This window comes from Oncorhynchus nerka, linkage group LG26 (genome assembly GCF_034236695.1).
Source record: "Oncorhynchus nerka isolate Pitt River linkage group LG26, Oner_Uvic_2.0, whole genome shotgun sequence".
Taxonomy (NCBI): domain Eukaryota; kingdom Metazoa; phylum Chordata; class Actinopteri; order Salmoniformes; family Salmonidae; genus Oncorhynchus; species Oncorhynchus nerka.
This window is the reverse complement of record NC_088421.1, coordinates 30,101,064-30,128,228: the sequence shown is the minus strand read 5'-3', so window position 1 is coordinate 30,128,228 and position 27,165 is coordinate 30,101,064. Positions and strand designations below refer to the sequence as shown.

Here is a 27,165-nt window from a genome sequence, read left to right as displayed (position 1 = left end):
GTCTTCCTATCTATTCGACATTCTGAATGGTTTACATAGGTGTCAATCTACCACACACGCGTCACTAACAGGTACTAGAAAAGCTTCTCCGCTAGGAGGTGCAGTAGTTCACAGGACAAATACAAATTCTGTCATTGGGACAAACGAATAATAACAGATAGGAAGGAGGATAAACAAGCAAGGGCAAGGACTCAGATAATGTAGTGTGGCGTTTAGGACCTCACCAGTGGCTGTGCTACAGGTGTAGATTAGGAGACATCAGTTGGCAATGAATTATTGGGTCAACCTACAGGGACATGGGGTGTCGCATCCTGCAAAGGGACTTTACAGGCATGCTGGGAACATGAGCGAAGACAGAACACAAGCTTTAGGTGGGTAATAGCCAGGCGAAGGAGATGGGACTGTAAATGAAGGGAGTTCAGTCTGACGGTAGCTATTCCTGTAAATCCACAATGGCTACTCCGGCCTTCAGTAGTTGATCTAGAAGTGCTGGAGAGACTACAGAAAGATAGGAGGGTGTTGATCCATCTGATTTGTTTAAGAGATGTCTGGATACTGTGTATCAGGATTATATGGCCGTTTACACAGATGGTTCAGGACGTACTGGGTCAGCCTTTGCGGTGCAGGAATGTGGGGTGGCAGTCAAGAAACATATTACAGATTATCTGGCTGTATATAAAGCAGAGTTGATAGCCATACTGTTGGCCTTGCAGTGCGTGGAGGAAGTCAAGCCAGACAGAGTAGTTATTTGCTCTGATTCATGTGCAGTGTTGATGAGTCTCCAGTCCTTTAGGTCACGTAGCAGACAAGGCCATGTTTAATGAGGGTCTAAAAACCCATTGCAAGATTAGACAGATGGGTATACAGATAAGATTTACTTGGGTCCCAGCCCATGTGGGGGTGGAGGGGAACGAGGCAGTTGATGTACTGGCTAAGCAAGCACTTGGTAGTGGGGATGTTGTAGTTTCAATGAGCAAGGCAGAGGCAACACGCCTGATATGGACAGTGATGGTGCAGAGATGGCAGGAACAGTGGACTAGAGATACGAAAGGCAGGCATTTATTTCAAGTACAGAGGCAAGTCGGGGAGGGGAGGACGCACATTTATAATTCTAACCGTTTTTTTGTTGGCAGAGTATTTAATTGTCTTAAAATATAGTTCAATTTCCTTTTGCAAGGGAAGAAGAAGAATAACCAAGCAAGAACCGTGGTCAGACTAATGGAAGGCGTGTCTTGTCACCGCAGACGAATCGGGTTGGTTTACTTGTTCCTAGCTCGATAGCTTTGTCAAGTTAGCTAACAGCAGCTCACGGTTGTGGACAGCATGTCCATTCAACACTTAGGGAAACAGGCAACATGCCATGAAATCCCATCAAATTCACAACGCAGATAGATACCCTTTATAGCTACGCTATAAACTGGAGGTTAGTATCAAGCTTTGGCATGTTTTATCTTCTGTTTTGCGATATTTAGTTAGTTAGCTAGCTAGTGTCTGTTAGCCAGCTAGCTAGCCTTAGCTATCAAGCGTTTGGGGAGGGCTGGCATGTGAATTGGGGAGGGCTGGCATGTGTTCCTGTTTTGCCATTAGATTAGCTACTCTACTGTACATGCATGATCGCTCATGTCTAGTTAACGTTAGTTAGCTACCTAGGTAGGTTCCACAACAAATGTTTTGTGAGCGTTTTATAATTGAGAAAGGAGCACGACAACATGTTTTAAAATGTGTGTTTTTTTGAGCACGACAACATGTCCGTGTTAGTCCATCATTACATCACCACGCCAACAAGGCTACAAGGTCAGATTTGCTGACTGGGTGGAGATGTCACAAAGTATATTTGTAATTAGATGTGGGTGTAGTGCAAGCATGATATGCAGTACAGTGCAATAGTACAGTTACTTAGCTAGCTACATTTTGTTGTCCTGCACCAGAATATAACTAGCTGTGGTCATTCATACTGAGTGGTGCCTTTTGGACCTAATAACTTTTGGGGAAATAAAGTATCTCTTCTTTTTTTTCAGAAAAAGGACATGTTTGACTTTCAGAAAAACATGTTGATCAAACTCAAGCACTTACATTTTTTGAGGTGCGTTTTCCAATCTGTTATGTGCATAATCCTAACAGGGTGGAAATGTAAAGACTAAATTAGCCATTTCTCTGTGAGTGAGAGATTGAACTAGCACAGTGGTTCCCAAACTTTTTATAGTCCCGTACCCCTTCAAACATTCAACCTCCAGCTGTACCCCCTCTAGCACCAGTGTCAGTGCACTCTACAATGTTGTTTTTTGCCATCATTGTAAGCCTGCCACACACACACACTATACGATACATTTATTAAACATAAGAATTAGTGTTGAGTTTTTGTCACAACCTGGCTTGTGGGAAGTGACAAAGAGCTCTTACAGGACCAGGGCACAAATAATAATATCATTTATCTCTTTATTTAACCATCTTACATATAAAACCTTATTTGTTAATCGAAAATTGTGACTAACTCGTCACAGGTTAATGAGAAAGTTGTGCTTGAAAGGATGCACATAACTCTGCAATGTTGGGTTGTATTGGAGAGAGTTCAGTATTAAATCATTTTCCACGCAGAGTCTGTGCCTGTATTTAGTTTTCATGCTGGTGTAAGTTTTCATGCTGGTGAGGGCCAAGAATCCACTCTCACATAGGTACGTGGTTGCAAAGTGTCTTAACAGCGTGATTTGCCAAGGCAGGATACTCTGAGCACAGCCCAATCCAGAAATCTTCAATTTCGATTAGTCTCTCTTGTTCAGATATTGGTAAGTGGACTGGAGGCAGGGCATGAAAGGGATAACGAATCCAGTTGTTTGTGTCATCTGTTTTGGGAAAGTACCTGCATAATTGCTTCGCTATATCACATTTGACATTGTCTGTAAGTTTGAGTTAATTTGCACACAACAAATCATACAATGATGGAAAGACCTGTGTGTTGTACTTGTTAATGCAGACAGAGAGGAGCTCCAACTTCTCAATCATAGCTTAAATTTTGTCCCGCACATTGAATATAGTTGCAGAGAGTCCCTGTAATCCTAGATTCAGATCATTCAGGCGAGAAAAAAACATCACCCAGATAGGCCAGTCGTGTGAGAAACTCGTCATCATGCAAGCGGTCAGATAAGGGAAAATGATGGTCAGTAAAGAACGTTAAACTTATCTCTCAATTTAAAAAAAAAAAAAAAGGTCAATGCTTTGCCCCTTGATAACCAGCGCACTTCTGTATGTTGTAAAAGCGTTACGTGGCCCATATCATTGCATATTGCAGAAAATACATGAGAGTTCAGGGGCCTTGCTTTAACAAAGTTAACCATTTTCACTGTAGTGTCCAAAATGTCTTTCAGGCATTCCTGACAGCTTGGTAGCCTAGTGCATTGGACTAGTAACCGAAAGGTTGCAAGATCGAATCCCCAAGCTGACAAGGTAAAAATCTGTCGTTCTGCCCCTGAACAAGGCAGTTAACCCACTGTTCCTAGGCCGTCATTGAAAATAAGAATTTGTTCTTAACTGACTTGTCTAGTTAAATAAAGGTAAAATAAAAAATTCCCTTGGCAGCAAGAGCCTCTCGGTGGATGCTACAGTGTACCCAAGTGGCATCTGAAGCAATTGCTTGCATGCGCGTTACCACTCCACTATGTCTCCTTGTCATGGCTTTTGCACCATAAATACAGATACCAACATGAGCAGCAGCTACGTTTTGGCTACATATGGACCGTTGATGGAATTCCTGTGAGAGAGTAACAGTTAATGTGATTGGATGTTAATTATTTGACTAGGCTGTATTTGACATTTTATTGTTATGTTGATGAACACTAGATGGTTTAGTTTAATTTTGTGCAGTGAAACGAGGCTACTCAGGTGAGAAAAAACATCACCCAAATGTATAGTCCTTGTGGAAAATGTGAAAAAATAAAGTTAAAATATATATATATATTTTTTTTCATGTGAATCACATTTTTATTTGATATCATTGCTCCTACTCCAGTTTGGGTATACCTGAACTAGCATAATGGTGAACACTTTAACAGGATTTTAATTAATCTATCAAACATTTTTTATTTATTTATTTTTTTACATTTGGTGATTTTTCTACATTTTGCCTAACCGATAGGTGTGGGACATACAGACAAAACATATATAAAGCTGTTTATATTTATTAAGCTTTGCACCATTGTTTTCCCACCAAATAAACTACACTTCCTGAGTGGTGTCATTGCAAGAAGGTGTTGTTTTCTTAAATGGAGAAGTACAACAAACTATTTATTTTGTTTATTTAACTAAACAAGTCAGTTAAGAACTGCCTTGGTCAGAGGCAGATTCAGTCCAATGCTCTAACCACTAGGCTACCTGCCGCCCCAGATGCAGTGCCTTAGAACGCTGTGCTACTTAAATAGAATAATAAATACAATAATCATGAAGAAAACATTTTTGATGAGAGAATTTAACTAGGACTATGAAATAATGAAAATATTTTATTTCTTTATTTTATGGCATATTTCTGGTGGAAGTTGATGGGTAACACATGCCTACATCCACTGAAAAGTGTTCTAAATGCATACAATTCCCTTTCAAGATACATATGTTTGAGTTTAAGGTTTAAAGCCTTTTGGAATCCACCTTTTACACTAAATAAGAAGTTATATTTCCTGGGGACAGAAAAGGCACCATTGTAGGAATGGCCCTGCCATTTATCACACAACACAGGGCAAGATTGATAAAGCACATGGATTAGAAATATTATACATAATAATCAGATGCATGAGTCATAGAGGAAGTAGTTGTTATAATTTTTACTCTTAACAACTTACTGTAACCAATGCTGTCTTAATTCTGTGAAATTAGCCTAGACAATGTTGTAAATGTAGGAACCAGTTTCTGGCCTGTGTTCATAATTTTGCTGAGGGTCGGGATATGGTGGGATTTGTTTTAGGGTAATCCTGCCACAGTCAGCTGCAGCAGGGGGAGGTGATAGTCAGAGAAATTGGAACGTGATCGTCTGCCAGCAAGCCTGCAGTACTAGACATTCGGCATGGCTTTATGAGTGCTCAGGTCCTCTGCAGTGCACAAACACATTCAGCAACACATTTGATCATATGCTGAGATGGCTCCCTCTGATCAAGAACTGGGCTAGAAATGTTTATACATCTACTCTAGAAACGATTAGCCCTTTACAGAGCTATGTTAGTGGTACTGTAATGAGGCAGGTAGATGTTCTATCTTGTTGCTTTCTACACTCATTCATAATCTGCCAATTATTCATTTATATTAGTAAACACATTTATCACCCATTTCAATTTGCCATTTGTTATCACCCATTTTCAATTTGTCAGGTTCTAATTCCCCCCGCTGTCTGTATTGAATGTGGGCTTAGTCAATCTTCTGTGGATAGTAGTCTTTATGTTACCAGACGTGCTATTGTATTAGTGAGGTGTTGTGGGAGTGTGTGGGGTTTGAAAACTGGGTGTAGTAGCTAGGAGAGGGGAGACGTGCACACAACAGATACCTTATCTTAGTGTGTCAAGCGCTCTATTATAACCCCTCCTATCCCACATGAACGAGGCTACTGTACGTCTAGTCACTATCACTTAGAAATAGACTCCTGAATAACAAGCTGTTTGTCATTTGGACTAGTAGTGGCTGTTGGCTATTCAAGAACCCCTACAACACACGTTTGGATAATATGCATGAGCCTAGAGTTAGGCTAAGCTCTAGCTTTACAATAGTCATGCTGTTGTCCAGGAAGTGACCAGGCTGGCCGTCTTGCCCTGAGGACATTCTGTATTTTGTCTCAGTAATCAGGCACAGTTTGACAGAGTATAACCTATCTCAAAGCAGAGGCACTCCCCAACAGCCTTGTTTATTTCACATATAATGGAATCTGTCAAGCACTAACTAGCCTCTCATTAGAAGAGAACTAAAGTAACACTATGACAATGACATTTGAGTAGTGTGGTTAAAGTTGATGTTTTCTGTCTCCCTGTCTGTCTCAGGTGGTCAGGATGGGGGAGCGGCCTGTTGTTACCCCCTCAGCTGGGATCACTCCAGTGCAGCAGATGCTGGCCTCTGGCACTGGGGCGCTGCTCACATCAGTGTTCGGTAAGATCAATGTCCAATAGAGGGGCACAACAACAAACATGTCCTCTCTCTGCCAATAAATAAATAAACCTACCTGGGGAAATTTAGGGGAACCAGTAAAAGCACAGATTATAAACACCAAGATGGTGGACTGAACACAGCTATGTAGACCACCTCAAGATAAAAAGGTAATATTCAAAATCGGTGAGTTAGATTAAATATTAGCACTACACAATCTGGTGGGTAATAACCTTCAATCTGGATAACAACACAGAACAAATCTTAAGACTAGAGAAATGTATCAACAAATATGATGATAACAAGCAACACCCAAACATGGCAGAGAGTAAGACAGGGGAACCTACTTCAAAATGAAAACTTGACTCTTCTACAGACACAGACAATTTAATATTTTCACCACCGGGACTGGTAAAGGACAAAACCGATCTGTTAAAATCAATAAATGACAAACTGGGTATACTTGAACTAGTCAGTGTTGGTCAATTTCTTCAACAGATGATCAGGTCTATATAATTATCAAACATTTTTAAAAAATAAAGTGGTGATCCTAACTGACCTAAGACAGGGAATTTTACTAGGATTAAATGTCAGGAATTGTGAAAAACTGAGTTTAAATGTGTATCTCAGCAACAAACAAAAAGAAACGTCCCTTTTTCAGGACCCTGTCTTTCAAAGATAATTTGTAAAAAATCCCAAACTTCACAGATCTTCATTCTAAAAGGTTTAAACTCTATTTCCCATGCTTGTTAAATTAACCATAAACAATTAATGAACATGCACCTGTGGAACGGTCGTTAAGATACTAACAGCTTACAGACAGTAGGCAATTAAGGTCACAGTTATGAAAACTTTAGGACACTAAAGAGGCCTTTCTACTGACTCTGAAAAACACAAAAAGAAAGATGCCCAGGGTCCCTGCTCATCTGCGTGAACGTGCCTTAGGCATGCTGCAAGGAGGCATGAGGACTGCAGATGTGGCCAGGGCAATAAATTGCAATGTCTGTACTGTGAGACGCCTAAGACAGCTCTACAGGGAGACAGGATGGATAGCTGATTGTCCTCGCAGTGGCAAATCACGTTTAACAACGCCTGCACAGGATCGGTACATCCGAACATCACACCTGTGGGACAGGTAAAGGATGGCAACAGCAACTGTCCTAGTTACACCAGGAACGCACAATCCCTCCATCAGTGGTCAGACTGGCTGGACTGAGGGCTTGTAGGCCTGTTGTAAGGCAGGTCCTCACCAGACCTCACCGTCAACAACGTCGCCTATGGGCACAAACCGATCGTCGCTGGACCAGACAGGACTGGCAAAAAGTGCTCTTCACTGAGGAGTGCCGGTTTTGTCTCACCCGGAGTGATGGTCGGATTTGTGTTTATTGTCGAAGGAATGAGCGTTACACTGAGGCCTGTACTCTTGAACGGGATTGAGTTGGAGGATCCGTCATGGTCTGGGGCGGTGTGCCACAGCATTATCGGACTGAGCTTGTTGTCATTGCAGGCGATCTCAACGCTGTGCGTTACAGGGAAGACATCCTCCTCCCTCATGTGGTACCCTTCCTGCAGGCTCCTCCTGTCATGACCCTCCAGCATGACAATGCCACCAGCCATACTGCTCGTTCTGTGTGTGATTTCCTGCAAGACAGGAATGTCAGTGTTCTGCTATGGTCAGCGAAGAGCACAGATCTCAATCCCATTGAGCACGTCTGGGACCTGTTGGATCGGAGGGTGAGGGCTAGGCCCCCCCCCCCCGAAATGTCCGGAACTTGCAGGTGCCTTGGAAGAGTGGGGTAGCATCTCACAGAAAGAACCGGCAAATCTGGTGCAGTCCATGAGGAGGGGAGGAGATGCACTGCAGTACTTAATGCAGTTTGTGGCAAAACCAGATACTGACTGTTACTTTTGATTTTGAGCCCACCCCCACCCCCACCCCTAACTAATTTATGTTAGTCACATGTCTGTGGAACTTATTCAATTTGTGTCTCCGTTGTTGATTCGTGTTTATACAAATATTTACACATGTTAGGTTTGCTGAAAATAAACGCAGTTGACAGTGAGAGGACATTTATTTTATTTTGAGTTTGTATACACACACACTACCGTTCAAAAGTTTGGGGTCACTTAGAAATGTTCTTGTTTTTGAAAGAAAATCATTTAATTTTGTCCATTTTAAAAGAACATCAATTTGATCAGAAATACAGTGTAGACATTAATGTTTTTATTGACTATTGTAGCTGGAAATGGCAGATTTGTTTTATGAAATATCTACATAGGTGTACAGAGGCCCATTATCAGCAACCATCACTCCTGTGTTCTAATGGCACGTTGTTAGCTAATCCAAGTTTATCATTGTAAAAGGCTTATTGATCATTAGAAACCCCCCCTTTTTTTTAAAGAAGCAATAAAACTGGCCTTTAGACTAGTTTAGTATCTGGAGCATCAGCATTTGTGGGTTCGATTACAGGCCCAAAATGTCCAGAAACCTTGACCTTTCTTCTGAAACTCATCAGTCTATTCTTGTTCTGAGAAATGAAGGCTATTTCATGTGAGAAATTGCCAAGAAACTGAAGATCTCATACAATGCTGTGTTCCACTCCGTTCACAGAACAGAACAAACGCTCTCTAACCAGACTAGAAAGAGGAGTAGGAGGCCCCGGTGCACAACTGAGCAAGAGGACAAGTACACTAGAGTGTCTAGTTTGAGGAACAGAAGCCTCACAAGTCCTCAACTGGCCGCTTCATTAAATAGTGCCTGTAAAACACCAGTCTCAATGTCAACAGTGATGAGGTGACTCCAGGATGCTGGCCTTCATGAATGTCTCGTATGCTGTGTGATGGCACGAACAAATTAATGATTGATTGATGCAGTAGCCTATATAACTATTGAATTATAGGCCTAAGAAAGTTACCGTACACAGGATGTGGTCTTAGGCCTACAGCTGGTGGTTATACAAGGCTGCTATTCTAAGCCTACTAATTATGTCATTACTTATTATTATTATAATGATGATCATAATAATAGTAATGATAACAATAAGGAGATCTAGAAATAGAGGGTTATAATTAACCCTATGCCAATGTCACAGTTCCAAGACCAATCAGAAATGTCCAGCTAACCCTATGCCAATGTCACAGTTCCAAGACCAATCAGAAACGTCCAGCTAACCCTATGCCAATGTTACAGTTCCAAGACCAATCAGAAACGTCTAGCTAACCCTATGCCAATGTCACAGTTCCAAGACCAATCAGAAACGTCCAGCTAACCCTATGCCAATGTCACAGTTCCAAGACCAATCAGAAACGTCCAGCTAACCCTATGCCAATGTTACAGTTCCAAGACCAATCAGAAACGTCCAGCTAACCCTATGCCAATGTCACAGTTTCAAGACCAATCAGATACGTCTAGCTAACCCTATGCCAATGTCACAGTTCCAAGACCAATCAGAAACGTCCAGCTAACCCTATGCCAATGTCACAGTTCCAAGACCAATCAGAAACGTCCAGCTAACCCTATGCCAATGTTACAGTTCCAAGACCAATCAGAAACGTCCAGCTAACCCTATGCCAATGTCACAGTTTCAAGACCAATCAGAAACGTCTAGCTAACCCTATGCCAATGTCACAGTTCCAAGACCAATCAGAAACATCCAGCTAACCCTATGCCAATGTCACAGTTCCAAGACCAATCAGAAACGTTCAGCTAACCCTATGCCAATGTCACAGTTCCAAGACCAATCAGAAATGTCCAGCTAACCCTATGCCAATGTCACAGTTCCAAGACCAATCAGAAACGTCTAGCTAACCCTATGCCAATGTCACAGTTCCAAGACCAATCAGAAACGTCCAGCTAACCCTATGCCAATGTTACAGTTCCAAGACCAATCAGAAACGTCCAGCTAACCCTATGCCAATGTCACAGTTTCAAGACCAATCAGAAACGTCCAGCTAACCCTATGCCAATGTCACAGTTTCAAGACCAATCAGAAACGTCTAGCTAACCCTATGCCAATGTCACAGTTCCAAGACCAATCAGAAACGTCCAGCTAACCCTATGCCAATGTCACAGTTCCAAGACCAATCAGAAACGTCCAGCTAACCCTATGCCAATGTCACAGTTCCAAGACCAATCAGAAACGTCCAGCTAACCCTATGCCAATGTCACAGTTCCAAGACCAATCAGAAACGCCCAGCTAACCCTATGCCAAGGTCACAGTTCCAAGACCAATCAGAAACGCCCAGCTAACCCTATGCCAATGTCACAGTTCCAAGACCAATCAGAAACGTCCAGCTAACCCTATGCCAATGTCACAGTTCCAAGACCAATCAGAAACGCCTAGCTAACCCTATGCCAATGTCACAGTTCCAAGACCAATCAGAAACGTCCAGCTAACCCTATGCCAATGTCACAGTTCCAAGACCAATCAGAAACGTCCAGCTAACCCTATGCCAATGTTACAGTTCCAAGACCAATCACAAACGTCCAGCTAACCCTATGCCAATGTCACAGTTTCAAGACCAATCAGAAACGTCTAGCTAACCCTATGCCAATGTCACAGTTCCAAGACCAATCAGAAACGTCCAGCTAACCCTATGCCAATGTTACAGTTCCAAGACCAATCAGAAACGTCCAGCTAACCCTATGCCAATGTCACAGTTCCAAGACCAATCAGAAACGTCCAGCTAACCCTATGCCAATGTTACAGTTCCAAGACCAATCAGAAACGTCCAGCTAACCCTATGGCAATGTCACAGTTTCAAGACCAATCAGAAACGTCTAGCTAACCCTATGCCAATGTCACAGTTCCAAGACCAATCAGAAACGTCCAGCTAACCCTATGCCAATGTCACAGTTCCAAGACCAATCAGAAACGTCCAGCTAACCCTATGCCAATGTCACAGTTCCAAGACCAATCAGAAACGTCCAGCTAACCCTATGCCAATGTCACAGTTCCAAGACCAATCAGAAACGTCCAGCTAACCCTATGCCAAGGTCACAGTTCCAAGAACAATCAGAAACGTCCAGCTAACCCTATGCCAATGTCACAGTTCCAAGACCAATCAGAAACGCCCAGCTAACCCTATGCCAATGTCACAGTTCCAAGACCAATCAGAAACGCGTCCAGCTAACCCTATGCCAATGTCACAGTTCCAAGACCAATCAGAAACGCCTAGCTAACCCTATGCCAATGTCACAGTTCCAAGACCAATCAGAAACGCCCAGCTAACCCTATGCCAATGTCACAGTTCCAAGACCAATCAGAAACGTCCAGCTAACCCTATGCCAATGTCACAGTTCCAAGACCAATCAGAAACGTCCAGCTAACCCTATGCCAATGTCACAGTTCCAAGACCAATCAGAAACGCCCAGCTAACCCTATGCCAATGTCACAGTTCCAAGACCAATCAGAAACGTCCAGCTAACCCTATGCCAATGTCACAGTTCCAAGACCAATCAGAAACGTCCAGCTAACCCTATGCCAAGGTCACAGTTCCAAGACCAATCAGAAACGTCCAGCTAACCCTATGCCAATGTCACAGTTCCAAGACCAATCAGAAACGTCCAGCTAACCCTATGCCAATGTCACAGTTCCAAGACCAATCAGAAACGTCTAGCTAACCCTATGCCAATGTCACAGTTCCAAGACCAATCAGAAACGTCCAGCTAACCCTATGCCAATGTCACAGTTCCAAGACCAATCAGAAACGTCCAGCTAACCCTATGCCAATGTTACAGTTCCAAGACCAATCACAAACGTCCAGCTAACCCTATGCCAATGTCACAGTTTCAAGACCAATCAGAAACGTCTAGCTAACCCTATGCCAATGTCACAGTTCCAAGACCAATCAGAAACGTCCAGCTAACCCTATGCCAATGTTACAGTTCCAAGACCAATCAGAAACGCCCAGCTAACCCTATGCCAATGTCACAGTTTCAAGACCAATCAGAAACGCCTAGCTAACCCTATGCCAATGTCACAGTTCCAAGACCAATCAGAAACGTCCAGCTAACCCTATGCCAATGTCACAGTTCCAAGACCAATCAGAAACGTCCAGCTAACCCTATGCCAATGTCACAGTTTCAAGACCAATCAGAAACGCCTAGCTAACCCTATGCCAATGTCACAGTTCCAAGACCAATCAGAAACGTCCAGCTAACCCTATGCCAATGTCACAGTTCCAAGACCAATCAGAAACGTCCAGCTAACCCTATGCCAATGTCACAGTTTCAAGACCAATCAGAAACGCCTAGCTAACCCTATGCCAATGTCACAGTTCCAAGACCAATCAGAAACGCCCAGCTAACCCTATGCCAATGTCACAGTTCCAAGACCAATCAGAAACGTCCAGCTAACCCTATGCCAATGTCACAGTTCCAAGACCAATCAGAAACGTCCAGCTAACCCTATGCCAATGTCACAGTTCCAAGACCAATCAGAAATGTCCATCTAACCCTATGCCAATGTCACAGTTCCAAGACCAATCAGAAACGTCTAGCTAACCCTATGCCAATGTCACAGTTCCAAGACCAATCAGAAACGTCCAGCTAACCCTATGCCAATGTCACAGTTCCAAGACCAATCAGAAACGTCCAGCTAACCCTATGCCAATGTCACAGTTCCAAGACCAATCAGAAACGTCCAGCTAACCCTATGCCAAGGTCACAGTTCCAAGACCAATCAGAAACGTCCAGCTAACCCTATGCCAATGTCACAGTTCCAAGACCAATCAGAAACGTCCAGCTAACCCTATGCCAATGTCACAGTTCCAAGACCAATCAGAAACGTCCAGCAAACCCTATGCCAATGTCACAGTTCCAAGACCAATCAGAAACGTCCAGCTAACCCTATGCCAATGTTACAGTTCCAAGACCAATCACAAACGTCCAGCTAACCCTATGCCAATGTCACAGTTTCAAGACCAATCAGAAACGTCTAGCTAACCCTATGCCAATGTCACAGTTCCAAGACCAATCAGAAACGTCCAGCTAACCCTATGCCAATGTTACAGTTCCAAGACCAATCAGAAACGTCCAGCTAACCCTATGCCAATGTCACAGTTTCAAGACCAATCAGAAACGTCTAGCTAACCCTATGCCAATGTCACAGTTCCAAGACCAATCAGAAACGTCCAGCTAACCCTATGCCAATGTCACAGTTCCAAGACCAATCAGAAACGTCCAGCTAACCCTATGCCAATGTCACAGTTTCAAGACCAATCAGAAACGTCTAGCTAACCCTATGCCAATGTCACAGTTCCAAGACCAATCAGAAACGTCCAGCTAACCCTATGCCAATGTCACAGTTCCAAGACCAATCAGAAACGTCCAGCTAACCCTATGCCAATGTCACAGTTCCAAGACCAATCAGAAACGTCCAGCTAACCCTATGCCAATGTTACAGTTCCAAGACCAATCAGAAACGTCCAGCTAACCCTATGCCAATGTCACAGTTTCAAGACCAATCAGAAACGTCTAGCTAACCCTATGCCAATGTCACAGTTCCAAGACCAATCAGAAACGTCTAGCTAACCCTATGCCAATGTCACAGTTCCAAGACCAATCAGAAACGTCCAGCTAACCCTATGCCAATGTCACAGTTCCAAGACCAATCAGAAACGTCCAGCTAACCCTATGCCAATGTCACAGTTTCAAGACCAATCAGAAACGCCTAGCTAACCCTATGCCAATGTCACAGTTCCAAGACCAATCAGAAACGTCCAGCTAACCCTATGCCAATGTCACAGTTCCAAGACCAATCAGAAACGTCCAGCTAACCCTATGCCAATGTCACAGTTCCAAGACCAATCAGAAACGTCCAGCTAACCCTATGCCAATGTCACAGTTCCAAGACCAATCAGAAACGTCCAGCTAACCCTATGCCAATGTCACAGTTCCAAGACCAATCAGAAATGTCCAGCTAACCCTATGCCAATGTCACAGTTCCAAGACCAATCAGAAACGCCTAGCTAACCCTATGCCAATGTCACAGTTCCAAGACCAATCAGAAACGTCCAGCTAACCCTATGCCAATGTCACAGTTCCAAGACCAATCAGAAACGTCCAGCTAACCCTATGCCAATGTCACAGTTCCAAGACCAATCAGAAACGTCCAGCTAACCCTATGCCAAGGTCACAGTTCCAAGACCAATCAGAAACGTCCAGCTAACCCTATGCCAATGTCACAGTTCCAAGACCAATCAGAAACGTCCAGCTAACCCTATGCCAATGTCACAGTTCCAAGACCAATCAGAAACGTCTAGCTAACCCTATGCCAATGTCACAGTTCCAAGACCAATCAGAAACGTCCAGCTAACCCTATGCCAATGTCACAGTTTCAAGACCAATCAGAAACGTCTAGCTAACCCTATGCCAATGTCACAGTTCCAAGACCAATCAGAAACGTCCAGCTAACCCTATGCCAATGTCACAGTTCCAAGACCAATCAGAAACGTCCAGCTAACCCTATGCCAATGTCACAGTTCCAAGACCAATCAGAAACGTCCAGCTAACCCTATGCCAATGTCACAGTTCCAAGACCAATCAGAAATGTCCAGCTAACCCTATGCCAATGTCACAGTTCCAAGACCAATCAGAAACGTCTAGCTAACCCTATGCCAATGTCACAGTTCCAAGACCAATCAGAAACGTCCAGCTAACCCTATGCCAATGTCACAGTTCCAAGACCAATCAGAAACGTCCAGCTAACCCTATGCCAATGTTACAGTTCCAAGACCAATCACAAACGTCCAGCTAACCCTATGCCAATGTCACAGTTTCAAGACCAATCAGAAACGTCTAGCTAACCCTATGCCAATGTCACAGTTCCAAGACCAATCAGAAACGTCCAGCTAACCCTATGCCAATGTTACAGTTCCAAGACCAATCAGAAACGTCCAGCTAACCCTATGCCAATGTCACAGTTTCAAGACCAATCAGAAACGTCTAGCTAACCCTATGCCAATGTCACAGTTCCAAGACCAATCAGAAACGTCCAGCTAACCCTATGCCAATGTCACAGTTCCAAGACCAATCAGAAACGTCCAGCTAACCCTATGCCAATGTCACAGTTTCAAGACCAATCAGAAACGTCTAGCTAACCCTATGCCAATGTCACAGTTCCAAGACCAATCAGAAACGTCCAGCTAACCCTATGCCAATGTCACAGTTCCAAGACCAATCAGAAACGTCCAGCTAACCCTATGCCAATGTCACAGTTCCAAGACCAATCAGAAACGTCCAGCTAACCCTATGCCAATGTCACAGTTCCAAGACCAATCAGAAATGTCCAGCTAACCCTATGCCAATGTCACAGTTCCAAGACCAATCAGAAACGTCTAGCTAACCCTATGCCAATGTCACAGTTCCAAGACCAATCAGAAACGCCCAGCTAACCCTATGCCAATGTCACAGTTCCAAGACCAATCAGAAACGTCCAGCTAACCCTATGCCAATGTCACAGTTCCAAGACCAATCAGAAACGTCCAGCTAACCCTATGCCAATGTCACAGTTCCAAGACCAATCAGAAACGTCCAGCTAACCCTATGCCAATGTTACAGTTTCAAGACCAATCAGAAACGTCTAGCTAACCCTATGCCAATGTCACAGTTCCAAGACCAATCAGAAACGTCCAGCTAACCCTATGCCAATGTCACAGTTCCAAGACCAATCAGAAACGTCCAGCTAACCCTATGCCAATGTCACAGTTCCAAGACCAATCAGAAACGTCCAGCTAACCCTATGCCAATGTCACAGTTCCAAGACCAATCAGAAATGTCCAGCTAACCCTATGCCAATGTCACAGTTCCAAGACCAATCAGAAACGTCTAGCTAACCCTATGCCAATGTCACAGTTCCAAGACCAATCAGAAACGTCCAGCTAACCCTATGCCAATGTTACAGTTCCAAGACCAATCAGAAACGTCCAGCTAACCCTATGCCAATATCACAGTTTCAAGACCAATCAGAAACGTCTAGCTAACCCTATGCCAATGTCACAGTTCCAAGACCAATCAGAAACGTCCAGCTAACCCTATGCCAATGTCACAGTTCCAAGACCAATCAGAAACGTCCAGCTAACCCTATGCCAATGTCACAGTTTCAAGACCAATCAGAAACGTCTAGCTAACCCTATGACAATGTCACAGTTCCAAGACCAATCAGAAACGTCCAGCTAACCCTATGCCAATGTCACAGTTCCAAGACCAATCAGAAACGTCCAGCTAACCCTATGCCAATGTCACAGTTCCAAGACCAATCAGAAACGTCCAGCTAACCCTATGCCAATGTCACAGTTCCAAGACCAATCAGAAACGTCCAGCTAACCCTATGCCAAGGTCACAGTTCCAAGACCAATCAGAAACGTCCAGCTAACCCTATGCCAATGTCACAGTTCCAAGACCAATCAGAAACGTCCAGCTAACCCTATGCCAATGTCACAGTTTCAAGACCAATCAGAAACGTCTAGCTAACCCTATGACAATGTCACAGTTCCAAGACCAATCAGAAACGTCCAGCTAACCCTATGCCAATGTCACAGTTCCAAGACCAATCAGAAACGTCCAGCTAACCCTATGCCAATGTCACAGTTCCAAGACCAATCAGAAATGTCCAGCTAACCCTATGCCAATGTCACAGTTCCAAGACCAATCAGAAACGTCTAGCTAACCCTATGCCAATGTCACAGTTCCAAGACCAATCAGAAACGTCCAGCTAACCCTATGCCAATGTCACAGTTCCAAGACCAATCAGAAACGTCCAGCTAACCCTATGCCAATGTCACAGTTCCAAGACCAATCAGAAACGTCCAGCTAACCCTATGCCAATGTCACAGTTCCAAGACCAATCAGAAACGTCCAGCTAACCCTATGCCAATGTCACAGTTCCAAGACCAATCAGAAACGTCCAGCTAACCCTATGCCAATGTCACAGTTCCAAGACCAATCAGAAACGTCCAGCTAACCCTATGCCAATGTTACAGTTCCAAGACCAATCAGAAACGTCCAGCTAACCCTATGCCAATGTCACAGTTCCAAGACCAATCAGAAACGTCCAGCTAACCCTATGCCAATGTCACAGTTTCAAGACCAATCAGAAACGTCTAGCTAACCCTATGCCAATGTCACAGTTCCAAGACCAATCAGAAACGTCCAGCTAACCCTATGCCAATGTCACCGTTCCAAGACCAATCAGAAACGTCCAGCTAACCCTATGCCAATGTCACAGTTCCAAGACCAATCAGAAACGTCCAGCTAACCCTATGCCAATGTTACAGTTCCAAGACCAATCACAAACGTCCAGCTAACCCTATGCCAATGTCACAGTTTCAAGACCAATCAGAAACGTCTAGCTAACCCTATGCCAATGTCACAGTTCCAAGACCAATCAGAAACGTCCAGCTAACCCTATGCCAATGTCACCGTTCCAAGACCAATCAGAAACGTCCAGCTAACCCTATGCCAATGTCACAGTTCCAAGACCAATCAGAAACGTCCAGCTAACCCTATGCCAATGTTACAGTTCCAAGACCAATCACAAACGTCCAGCTAACCCTATGCCAATGTCACAGTTTCAAGACCAATCAGAAACGTCTAGCTAACCCTATGCCAATGTCACAGTTCCAAGACCAATCAGAAACGTCCAGCTAACCCTATGCCAATGTTACAGTTCCAAGACCAATCAGAAACGTCCAGCTAACCCTATGCCAATGTCACAGTTTCAAGACCAATCAGAAACGTCTAGCTAACCCTATGCCAATATCACAGTTCCAAGACCAATCAGAAACGTCCAGCTAACCCTATGCCAATGTCACAGTTCCAAGACCAATCAGAAACGTCCAGCTAACCCTATGCCAATGTCACAGTTTCAAGACCAATCAGAAACGTCTAGCTAACCCTATGCCAATGTCACAGTTCCAAGACCAATCAGAAATGTCCAGCTAACCCTATGCCAATGTCACAGTTCCAAGACCAATCAGAAACGTCCAGCTAACCCTATGCCAATGTCACAGTTCCAAGACCAATCAGAAACGTCCAGCTAACCCTATGCCAATGTCACAGTTCCAAGACCAATCAGAAACGTCCAGCTAACCCTATGCCAATGTCACAGTTCCAAGACCAATCAGAAATGTCCAGCTAACCCTATGCCAATGTCACAGTTCCAAGACCAATCAGAAACGTCTAGCTAACCCTATGCCAATGTCACAGTTCCAAGACCAATCAGAAACGTCCAGCTAACCCTATGCCAATGTCACAGTTCCAAGACCAATCAGAAACGTCCAGCTAACCCTATGCCAATGTCACAGTTCCAAGACCAATCAGAAACGTCCAGCTAACCCTATGCCAAGGTCACAGTTCCAAGACCAATCAGAAACGTCCAGCTAACCCTATGCCAATGTCACAGTTCCAAGACCAATCAGAAACGTCCAGCTAACCCTATGCCAATGTCACAGTTCCAAGACCAATCAGAAACGTCTAGCTAACCCTATGCCAATGTCACAGTTCCAAGACCAATCAGAAACGTCCAGCTAACCCTATGCCAATGTCACAGTTCCAAGACCAATCAGAAACGTCCAGCTAACCCTATGCCAATGTTACAGTTCCAAGACCAATCACAAACGTCCAGCTAACCCTATGCCAATGTCACAGTTCCAAGACCAATCAGAAACGTCTAGCTAACCCTATGCCAATGTCACAGTTCCAAGACCAATCAGAAACGTCCAGCTAACCCTATGCCAATGTCACAGTTCCAAGACCAATCAGAAACGTCCAGCTAACCCTATGCCAATGTCACAGTTTCATGACCAATCAGAAACGTCCAGCTAACCCTATGCCAATGTCACAGTTTCAAGACCAATCAGAAACGTCTAGCTAACCCTATGCCAATGTCACAGTTCCAAGACCAATCAGAAACGTCCAGCTAACCCTATGCCAATGTCACCGTTCCAAGACCAATCAGAAACGTCCAGCTAACCCTATGCCAATGTCACAGTTCCAAGACCAATCAGAAACGTCCAGCTAACCCTATGCCAATGTTACAGTTCCAAGACCAATCAGAAACGTCCAGCTAACCCTATGCCAATGTCAGTTTCAAGACCAATCAGAAACGTCTAGCTAACCCTATGCCAATGTCACAGTTCCAAGACCAATCAGAAACGTCTAGCTAACCCTATGCCAATGTTACAGTTCCAAGACCAATCAGAAACGTCCAGCTAACCCTATGCCAATGTCACAGTTTCAAGACCAATCAGAAACGTCCAGCTAACCCTATGCCAATGTTACAGTTCCAAGACCAATCAGAAACGTCCAGCTAACCCTATGCCAATGTCACAGTTTCAAGACCAATCAGAAACGTCTAGCTAACCCTATGCCAATGTCACAGTTCCAAGACCAATCAGAAACGTCCAGCTAACCCTATGCCAATGTCACAGTTCCAAGACCAATCAGAAACGTCCAGCTAACCCTATGCCAATGTTACAGTTCCAAGACCAATCAGAAACGTCCAGCTAACCCTATGCCAATGTCACAGTTTCAAGACCAATCAGAAACGTCTAGCTAACCCTATGCCAATGTCACAGTTCCAAGACCAATCAGAAACGTCCAGCTAACCCTATGCCAATGTCACCGTTCCAAGACCAATCAGAAACGTCCAGCTAACCCTATGCCAATGTCACAGTTCCAAGACCAATCAGAAACGTCCAGCTAACCCTATGCCAATGTTACAGTTCCAAGACCAATCAGAAACGTCCAGCTAACCCTATGCCAATGTCAGTTTCAAGACCAATCAGAAACGTCTAGCTAACCCTATGCCAATGTCACAGTTCCAAGACCAATCAGAAACGTCTAGCTAACCCTATGCCAATGTTACAGTTCCAAGACCAATCAGAAACGTCCAGCTAACCCTATGCCAATGTCACAGTTTCAAGACCAATCAGAAACGTCCAGCTAACCCTATGCCAATGTCACAGTTCCAAGACCAATCAGAAACGTCCAGCTAACCCTATGCCAATGTTACAGTTCCAAGACCAATCAGAAACGTCCAGCTAACCCTATGCCAATGTCACAGTTTCAAGACCAATCAGAAACGTCTAGCTAACCCTATGCCAATGTCACAGTTCCAAGACCAATCAGAAACGTCTAGCTAACCCTATGCCAATGTCACAGTTCCAAGACCAATCAGAAACGTCCAGCTAACCCTATGCCAATGTCACAGTTCCAAGACCAATCAGAAACGTCCAGCTAACCCTATGCCAATGTTACAGTTCCAAGACCAATCAGAAATGTCTAGCTAACCCTATGCCAATGTCACAGTTCCAAGACCAATCAGAAACGTCCAGCTAACCCTATGCCAATGTCACAGTTCCAAGACCAATCAGAAACGTCTAGCTAACCCTATGCCAATGTCACAGTTCCAAGACCAATCAGAAACATCCAGCTAACCCTATGCCAATGTCACAGTTCCAAGACCAATCAGAAACGTCCAGCTAACCCTATGCCAATGACGCCGGTGAATCTGAAAACTGATGTTTGATCCGTTTTAAGTAGCAATGAAATCCTTCTCCACCGTCTTACGACAGATTTCACAAACCAGTCATGACTGTTAAAAAAAGAACTTTAAAAAACTGTACGTTTCTTTCCAGCAAATTATAACTATTGTAGCAAAGGAGTTTTGAAGTTGAGGGTACAGTATTTCTGAAGTTTGGCAATGAGGACAAAAACTAGCATAGTTCAGTAGCCAGCTAGTTTAGCCAGGGAAAATGAGCTCGGACCTAGTGCGCATGTGCACCAGGCAAATTCAGGAGACATATTATAGATTTTATGCCCTGATATCAGGAGCTGGTGGCGAAAAGTGAGATTAAACAATTCAGAGACTGAAACAAATAAATCAGATGACAAATATTTAAGGAGAGTGAATCGATATACCGTACTGAAATCAATTGTAACAAAGCTTTATTAGATACTGTCTCTACAGAATTAGCTAGCTTGTTGACCACGCTGATTTTCATCGGGTTATGGGCAGGATTACGATTCATGATCTGCACTCTTTCAGCTGTTGAAAAATAAAATGTTTGTAAAAAAAGTATTTGTATAAAAACAATTAAATGTTATTAAATATGTACAGAATTTTCATGAGCTCTCTGCCTAGCCTGCCACTAGGTGCCATGGCAACTGTAGAACTAGGATGAAATGTTCCATGTTCATGGGTGACCGAAGCCTCCACGACAACACAGGAGTCTGCCACAACTGCATCAGAGGCTGTCACTGGTTCACTTTGTGTGTCCGTCTGTGTCCATCTGAGCTCCACTCCAGTCTGGTTGTACAGGTTGAGGTCTGGCTAGTCTGACCAGACTCCAAAGCCGGTGGAACAAGTGTCCAATCCTTGTGTGTAGGAACACCCCCCTCATGTATGCACATGTTCCTCATTGACGAGACCCATGATGGGTGTAAATAGATCAGTATAATTGAATCTGTCTCTCTTTCACAGTCACACCACTGGACGTGGTGAAGATAAGGCTGCAGGCCCAGCAAACACCATTCTATCAAGGTAGAACACTAACAGATAACATTCACTGCTTATACGATGAGTCTGCTTATTGCCTCTTACCATTGTGGGGATAGTCTAAGTATTAGATGTTTATGTCCCCACTCCCCACCCCTGAAAACTGGGGAGGCAGGTAGCCTAGTGGTTAGCGCATTGGGCCAGTAACCGAAAGGTTGCTAGATCAAATCCCCGAGCTGACGTGGTACAAATCTATTGTTCTGCCCCTGAACAAGGCACTGTTCCTAGGCCGTCATTGTAAATAAGAATTTGTTCTTAACTGACTTGCCTAGTTAAATAAAAATATATATAAATTAAATGTAAAAAAAACTCAACTGCACCGTCATCACTTTCCCTGTGAGAGACTACTTTCAGCCTCTTGCCCATCTGCTCCCTAAACCTAAATAATAGAAGAGGGGTTGAAGTAAAGGGGGTTTAGAAGGCCTTATGTCGGCAATGTTGACCTGCATTTAGTGGAATGTGAGACATGCTTTAGCTTTTCTCTGCTCAAATGCTTATTTTGTGTGTCTTGTGCTCTTTCATTCTCTCCATCTGTGTTTCTATCTCTCTCTCTTTGCTTTGTTTCATAGCTTTAGCTGCTGACTCTGCTTCATGGAGTGGTGTAATCCGCCCCTCCAAATGTGAGTAAACCCGCCGGCGCCGCTCGCTGCATGCCCAGACTTTGCCCAGTCTGACTGACTACATGTGCCTATCTGGCACTGCTCTGCCAATATGACCTACTAACAAACTGGGTTTCCTGGGAAAACAAAACAAATGCGCTTTAGCCATAGTCTGAGCAAATTGATTTTGAAATGTTTGGCAATTATATGTATCCTCTATGTCTATATATGTAACGTCATACTCTTCCTCAGTGCATCCTCATACTCTCAGCTGAATGATTATATGGGCTACAGCCATGGCGCTCTCTCTCTATCTCTCCATTCAGCTACACCATAACTCACTCTGAACATTTTATAAAGAAAACTAAGGAAAATTAGCCCAGATAGTGTAACCAGCTAGTTAGAATTAGCATATTGAACTTCACAACGAAATGATGTGGTAACAATTAGTGTTTTCTGGTACTTGAAAGAATTCAACATGATTCATAGCTACCAGGTATCAAATTGTGCCTTGCGGTACCTGTGTTTATGAATCTCAAAGAAACAAACAAGTAGTTCATAGGTTATACTGTATAACACTCATTTTACTATGTCATTTTCTATTACTAGAGGAGCTCATTTGTTTGTTTATAGATTTCTCCTCAAATACTTTGCCTTGGATTGACCATTTGCCAATACCTAAAATAAGGCAAACACTAGTAGTCCAGAGCAGGCCTTGGCTAGAGCAGCCTTGGTGTTATCGTCCCCAGTGTCTGTCTGGCCGGTCATTGCCATAACCTCTTATTAATAGCTTATCTAACCTCTGTCATGGACACCTATCGACTGAAAAACAAACTGTTGAATTATTTATTTTTGTACCAATGTCATTATTTTCTAGAACTATTGAATATCCATTCATTTGACATAGAACTAGAAGCTATAGATGTATCAAACATGAATGCGTGCCCTACAGAGCCGCCAACGTTCGGCATTACTCCCAGTAGGTTCACATTTACCTATCTATAGTATAGATATGAGTAGAGCATCATGTCTCATACAGTAACATATTAACTAGTATGGTTGTTTTGGTGACCCTGTTCTTGTGTTTTGTCTCTCAGGGAAGTGCTTCCTGTATTGTAATGGCCTGATGGATCACATCTATGTGTGTCAGTATGGGGCCAGCTGCACCAGCTGGTACAAAACACCAACCCACTTCAGTGGCACCCTGGTAAGAGACTCAGAACCCTCTTATTCACTCCCACCAACACAGCACAACATCACCTGGTTTGACATCGTTAAAACACTGGATGGGGAACGACCTGTCTTTTGAAGTCCCAAATGTTTGTATTTTTTTGAACTCCACGGTTCCCAAGGACAAACACGGTGTGGTGTTTGTTTTTCTCAGGATGCTTTTGTGAAGATCACGCGCAACGAGGGGGTCAGGTCTCTGTGGAGCGGGCTGCCTCCCACACTGTGAGTCACTGGAGTATTTCAAGTACATGTATTTGTAATAAAGAACGGTAACAAGAGCGATCAGTCCTTGATTGTATAAAAGAGAAAACTCAGAACTATAACTTGCAGAGCTTTGAGATTGACAGTTTCTTGCTGTTTGTGTACAGGGTGATGGCGGTGCCTGCCACGGTCATCTACTTCACCTGCTATGACCAGCTCAGAGACTTACTGCGCTACGGCATGGGGTTCCAAGGCAACTACATCCCCCTGGTGGCTGGGGGTCTCGCTAGACGTAAGTGGACTACATGGGATGGGGGTTCACAATGTCTTGAATTTGATTAAGTCTTGATTATGATACAGTTCAGTTGTCGCACACCACACTAAGAATGTAGATATATAATAATGGCATTATTACATTGTTCCCTTCTGTAATGTGTTTGTTGCTGCCCCTCTTCCGTTGACTCCCCCGTGTCTGTGTGTTCTCCAGTGGGAGCAGTGAGTGTGATCAGCCCATTAGAGCTGGTGCGTACCAAGATGCAGTCCCGGAAGCTGACCTACAGCGAGCTGAGGGTGTGTATCCGCTCTAGTGTTGCCCAGGATGGCTGGCTGTCCCTGTGGAGGGGTTGGGGACCCACCGTCCTACGAGACGTCCCCTTCTCAGGTGAGACTTCACCTCCATGGACGTAATGTCACTAACCATTTATGTGTCACTGCTAGGGCTTAGTTGGACTGGTTGATAGTAGTTGGGGGTTACATAATGAAGACCGCCTGTGTGGGTGAATAATAAATACTATCTTCGGTGTGATAATGTTTCTCAGTGACTTTTCAACCTGACTGTTTTTCTGTGTGTGCAGCCCTGTACTGGTTCAACTATGAGCTGGTGAAGGCCCAGCTGTGTGATCAGTACAATGTGTCTCAGGCCACCTTCTCCATCAGCTTCACAGCAGGGGCCATCTCTGGAGCTGTGAGTATCTCATTAATACCTCTACTGGGAATTTACAATGTATGTAAAGCAGATGTCATCTATTAGATTTCATGAAGAAGATTATGGATGGTTTGTACATTGCAAGGTGTATATAGTCAAACTCCTTTTTTACTTTTCAGTTTACTGTGAGACAGAGGTGTGTTTTATTATAGGTAGATCATTGACAAATATGGATAAGAGTTCAGTGTGCTTTCTCTCACCAGGAAAGGAAAGCCAGTTGTAACACAGATGTTATTTGTATTTATGACAGAAAGAGACCATGATAAATAAAACCAAATGCCTCTCCCTGCTGAAAACAGGCCTATGTTTGTTTAGAGAGATTCTCTCATATGTGAGAGAAGTGGACACACTTACTTAGCCTAGATCTGTAGTAAAACAGGAAGTTCCCTGACAAATCATGGCAGTTCTATAGTCCTCTCATGAGTTATAAGGGTTGAGTTGACACCAGAAGAAAATAGAGAATTGCTGTGTCATTGTTGTCACCACTGCAAATCTACCATTCCAGTGTTTTACTTGCTATATTGTATTTACTTTGCCACCATGGCCTTTTTTGCTTTTACCTCCCCTATTTCTGGTTAAATAAAGGTTAAATAAAAAATGTGACAACCATTAAACTGTTGATAATTGATAACAGGTGGACCCCCTGGTTAAAGTCTGTTTTTAGTGTTTCACCTGTCTAGTTACATAACGTACTGCTGATCAATAGATCAGGAGGTAAGTTATGTTGATTTCACTGAGTATTACTTATAGAGAGTGTGTCTATTGTCTTCTGTCCCAGGTGGCTGCCATCGTGACCCTACCTTTTGACGTGGTGAAGACACGAAGACAGATCCAACTGGGAGAGATGGAGACACTGGGAGGTGTGTAATTACAGGGTCTTATGTACCCATATGGCCATTCACGTCTGAAATCATATTTTATCCTCTGATAGAATGTAGGATTGCCCACTAAATCTGTCTTTCTCCCCTTCCTCCTAGTCCCTGTGAAGAATCTCACATCCACATGGCATATCATGAGGGGAATTTGGGCTGAATCGGGATACAGGGGGCTCTTTGCAGGTAAGTCCAAAGGATATATAATAAGTATATATTTGCAATGCCTGAAGCGCTGGTATAGTAAGCAGTCTGAATGGAGGACTAAATCAGGTAAATTGTGTCTCTTTATCCCCCTCAGGTTTCCTACCCAGGGTGATCAAAGTTGCCCCAGCCTGTGCTGTCATGATCAGCACCTATGAGTTTGGGAAGATCTTCTTCCAGAAGATGAACCTTGACCGGGAGCAACAGGCCTGCTGAGGGGCTGTGTGTGTGGAGAAGCAGGGTTGGCTACCTTCTTCTGTGGCAGAATGGGAAGAGACTGTTCGCAGCTGCCAATGCAACGCTCACATGCACGCTCACATGCACGCTGTGCAAGACTGCTCCTGGTTAAGACGTTGCACCTAGAAACCTGAGCTTCAAATCACCCTGGAGGAGTCTGTCTCTCAATTCAGACAAAGGCAAAGACATGAGGAATGGGCTTTTTTTTGTCTGTTTTCTAGCCCTTTCTATTGGCCCACAGGGAGGCTACTCCTACAACTGTGAACACTGTCATACGTGTATCCATGAATGTGTCCATTAGTTAAATTCAGAACTGTGGGGGAACGGCCCTGTGACCTAAGGCTAATTCACACTTTAGCATGCTTTCATTGCACACTAAAAGTGTTTATCTTTGCTAGTACAGCCCCCTGCTGTTCATACCTGGGAGAACACTTCTAACAACAACCCTAAAAGAAACTGCATGCAAAGTAATCCATTCAATCAAGACCTTCCCTTCAACTACTAGCCCAGACCAAATGCATGGCTGAGCTGGGATCAGTGGATATTCTTAATGTAGCATTCTCTCATATTGATTTGTCATCTGACCAATGGTAGCTTACTATTCAATGTCCATTTTTGTGATGGGAATAAATACAATACTTATGTAGGTGGGTTACCATGGCTCATTCCCCTAGGATGAGAACTGGGTTTTATGAGTTAATTTGGTACTGTTGTTATTCAATTAAATACTTCAGACAAAACAGCTGACAAATTGACTATGCTATCTAAAAGGGGTTGACATACTTTTTTATTTTTTTTACATGATTGAATGTGTGCAGGTTTTCTGTTGATCCATTTCAGAACTGGGCTGAGTCAATATAGGTTTTTTAGCATTTAAGAAAGATCTGGAGTTCTAACTAGGCTACTAGACTGAACTGAGTTGTTGCCTTGATCTTCAATTTGTGTGTTTATTATTTCTTGTGTACCTTTACATGGATGTATAGACTGTTTTATATGCTGTGCCTGTTTTTACTGTTGTTTTTATTCAGTCAGAGGGATATAGATCATATAACAGAATGCCTAATTGGATTCAAAGACATTTTTTATTTAACCTTTATTTAACCAGGTAGGCTAGTTGAGAACAAGTTGAGATGGACAGTTGTAAAATTAAAAAGGTTTTGCACCAA

General features: G+C 43.5%; 1 protein-coding gene across 5 annotated transcripts; it reads left to right on the top strand.

Moving 5' to 3' along the window:
* The first annotated feature begins 191 nt into the window (after nucleotides 1–191).
* LOC115125975 (probable mitochondrial glutathione transporter SLC25A39) lies at nucleotides 192–27,165 on the top strand. Of its 5 annotated transcripts, XM_065010379.1 has the most exons (13): nucleotides 1,267–1,423; nucleotides 2,019–2,083; nucleotides 6,009–6,114; nucleotides 21,597–21,656; nucleotides 22,241–22,291; nucleotides 23,368–23,477; nucleotides 23,655–23,722; nucleotides 23,869–23,993; nucleotides 24,189–24,362; nucleotides 24,556–24,665; nucleotides 25,465–25,546; nucleotides 25,664–25,744; nucleotides 25,860–27,165. In XM_065010379.1, the coding sequence occupies exons 3-13, from the start codon at nucleotides 6,018–6,020 to the stop codon at nucleotides 25,976–25,978; spliced, it is 1,077 nt and encodes a 358-aa protein (XP_064866451.1). In that variant the 5' UTR covers nucleotides 1,267–1,423; nucleotides 2,019–2,083; nucleotides 6,009–6,017; the 3' UTR covers nucleotides 25,979–27,165. The 5 variants fall into 5 exon arrangements, with proteins under 5 accessions (XP_064866453.1, XP_064866452.1, XP_064866451.1 ...); XM_065010381.1 differs by lacking the exons at nucleotides 1,267–1,423; nucleotides 2,019–2,083 and adding an exon at nucleotides 192–371; XM_065010380.1 differs by lacking the exons at nucleotides 1,267–1,423; nucleotides 2,019–2,083 and adding an exon at nucleotides 963–1,253.